The following is a 2,500-nucleotide window of genomic DNA, read 5'->3' as shown; positions in this document are numbered from 1 at the left end:
TTAGATCCAATTCTATGTTGACAAATCTAATTAGAAAATAAAGTAACAGTTAATGTGAAACATTATATTTCAATTGAAAAATCTAAAAATTGTAATTACACGGTCACAGTTTTATTTTGAATTAAGGAATATATTAATGAAAATGCGATCATGTAATATTTTCGATTTGAATTTAAAAATAAATCATTATATCAAGTAAAATGTAAGATTTATTTTGATTTAAAATGTAAATTAAGCTATTAATTAGAAATTCAATTTAATCGAGTTAAAGCATAATAAAAATAATAATAATAATCATAATAATCATAATGAAAATAATAATGCTAATAATAATAATAATAATAATAGATTATATATAATAGATCCTTCATTAGTGATAAAAATCATTCTTCTTTCAGATAGAGAAAAACAACAACAACACAATACAAATACGCATTTTGTCAACTGACTTATGAAATTAACTGAGCAACGAAAACACTACCGCTACTTCTTCTACTACTACTACTGCTACTACTACTACTACTACTATTAATAATAATAATAATAATAATAATAATAATAATAATAATAATAATAATAGCAAAACCAGTAAGATCTGTCATTATCAGCTGTATGAATACTTACCAACGTCAGCATTATTGAAGAGACTCCAAGATATAATTTTAAAATGAATTAAAAAGAGTAAAAAAATACTACTGGGAATTTTTACATAGTCAAGGCGGATTCCCAATGATTGACGGAAGCTATCATGATCAAATCCATTGTGTAAACATAACCTCCTTCCAACATCGTTGGCGGAGGTAATTAACTATAATCGGGCAATCTTAAGCAGGAAGTTAAATTTGTTTGACTAAATTTATTGGACATTATTTATTACTGGCTAAGCCACAACCCTAATGGGAAAACAGGATGCTATAAGCCCGAGGGCTCCAACAGGGGAAAATAGCCCAGTGAGGAAAGGAAACAAGTGAAAAATTAAAATAAATATTTCCTACATAAACTATAAAAACAAAAGAGGACTATCAAAAGATCCATCCTCACCTGGCAAAGACGCCGCCCTTAGAGGAAACAACAAAGATTATTCCCTTTCCTCACTGTGCTATTTTTCCCTGTTGAGGCCCTTGGGCTTATAGCATCTTGCTTTTCAAACTAGGGTTGCAGCTTAGCTAATAATAATAATAATAATAATAATAATAATAATAATAATAATACTTCGAAGGATTACCTCCATGTATGGCACCGCTGGAGTCATCCGTATCAGCGCCACCATCTTCCCGACACCCGCCGACGGCTACACCATGGCGCCCTCCTCCTCCTCCTCCTCCTCCCCCTCCGCTCCCGCTGCTGTTAGTAGGCGAAGGCGCCGCCGATACGTTCATGTTGGCCGTCGACGTATTGTTGTTAAGACCTGGTAAGTGCGTCAGAGGCGGGGGTGAAGGAGCGACGCTCTTCAGAGGATTGCTATTCCGCAGGCCCAATATGGCGTCTATGGTGTGCGAAGGACAATTAGTCGAAGTCAGAGCCCCCGGACCAACACCCGGTCCCCTCAGGAGAGCTCCGCCCCCCGCTTCGTAGTTCTCGAAGGCGAATTTGACGGTCTCGGTCCTCTTTAGCTCGGCGGCCAATTCCGACGGGGACTTGGAGTTTTCCAGGGAGTACTTAGCCTCGTGGGGGCTCCCTTCTCTGCTGTAGTATTTGCTGTCACCCCCGAAGGAGCTGTCGAAGTCCCGGTGGTGGTGATTCTTCCCCTCAAAGGATACCCGGTGGTGGGGCTCTAGGTCGACGGCCGTCTGTCCTGAAGACACGGTTAGAGGCAAGGGCGTAACTTCCCCTAACTCTGCTGTGGTCAGGGCCATAGTACCACAAAAATTATTCTGTCCCCCGAGACACTTTCGAAAAAAAAAAAATGGTTGAAAAAAAATTATATCAAATTAAACTAAGCACCTCGATTTCTTAATCCAATCGTCACACTTCTTACGGTAAAATATATTTTCAATGTATTAGAAATAGTCCCGTTTTTTTGGAATCAGAAAGGTCGTCAAAACTCGTCTTCAAGTGTTTTCACAGAGATGTCCAGAGCGGCGGCACAGCCATCACAGACTTCAGACACTTCACAGAGACACCGTGGCGTTCAATAACGTCCACTCATATGCCGTAGTTAGACAAATGGCCCATACCGACGGACACCGACTTGGTGTAACAACTTGTTCACCCAAGACCTTCCAACCTTCCCCGCCGGGAGCTCCGCCCACCGGAGTCGCGACCCGGCGCCTCATTGGTCAGTGCCACCAATGTTATCATGTAGGCGGGGCCTATAGGCGTGAGGGCGTGACGTCACGATCTCTTGACCAATCAGCGCCGAGCATGTCAAGTAATGGCTAGATGAAAGTGCTGACTCGAGTCCCCAATTGAAGCGATTTGTACCGTAATGAAATTATATGTGTGTATCAAAGGAAATAAATTGATATCAACAACCCTCAGACACTAAACGCTCTTTTAT

General features: G+C 40.4%; 1 protein-coding gene across 1 annotated transcript in view; it reads right to left on the bottom strand.

Moving 5' to 3' along the window:
• Positions 1–2,122, bottom strand: part of LOC137617787 (retinal homeobox protein Rx-A-like) — a 140,738-nt gene extending 138,616 nt beyond the window's left edge. Inside the window, exon 1 of the mRNA XM_068347748.1 lies at positions 1,226–2,122. Coding sequence (XP_068203849.1) covers positions 1,226–1,856 — 631 coding nt within the window. The 5' untranslated portion in view covers positions 1,857–2,122. The remainder of the gene's footprint in view (positions 1–1,225) is intronic.
• Between the last annotated feature and the right edge of the window lie 378 nt (positions 2,123–2,500).

Source organism: Palaemon carinicauda, chromosome 24 (assembly GCF_036898095.1).
Source record: "Palaemon carinicauda isolate YSFRI2023 chromosome 24, ASM3689809v2, whole genome shotgun sequence".
Classification (NCBI taxonomy): domain Eukaryota; kingdom Metazoa; phylum Arthropoda; class Malacostraca; order Decapoda; family Palaemonidae; genus Palaemon; species Palaemon carinicauda.
The sequence above is the reverse complement of the archived record's forward strand: the minus strand, read 5'-3'. Positions and strand labels throughout refer to the sequence as shown.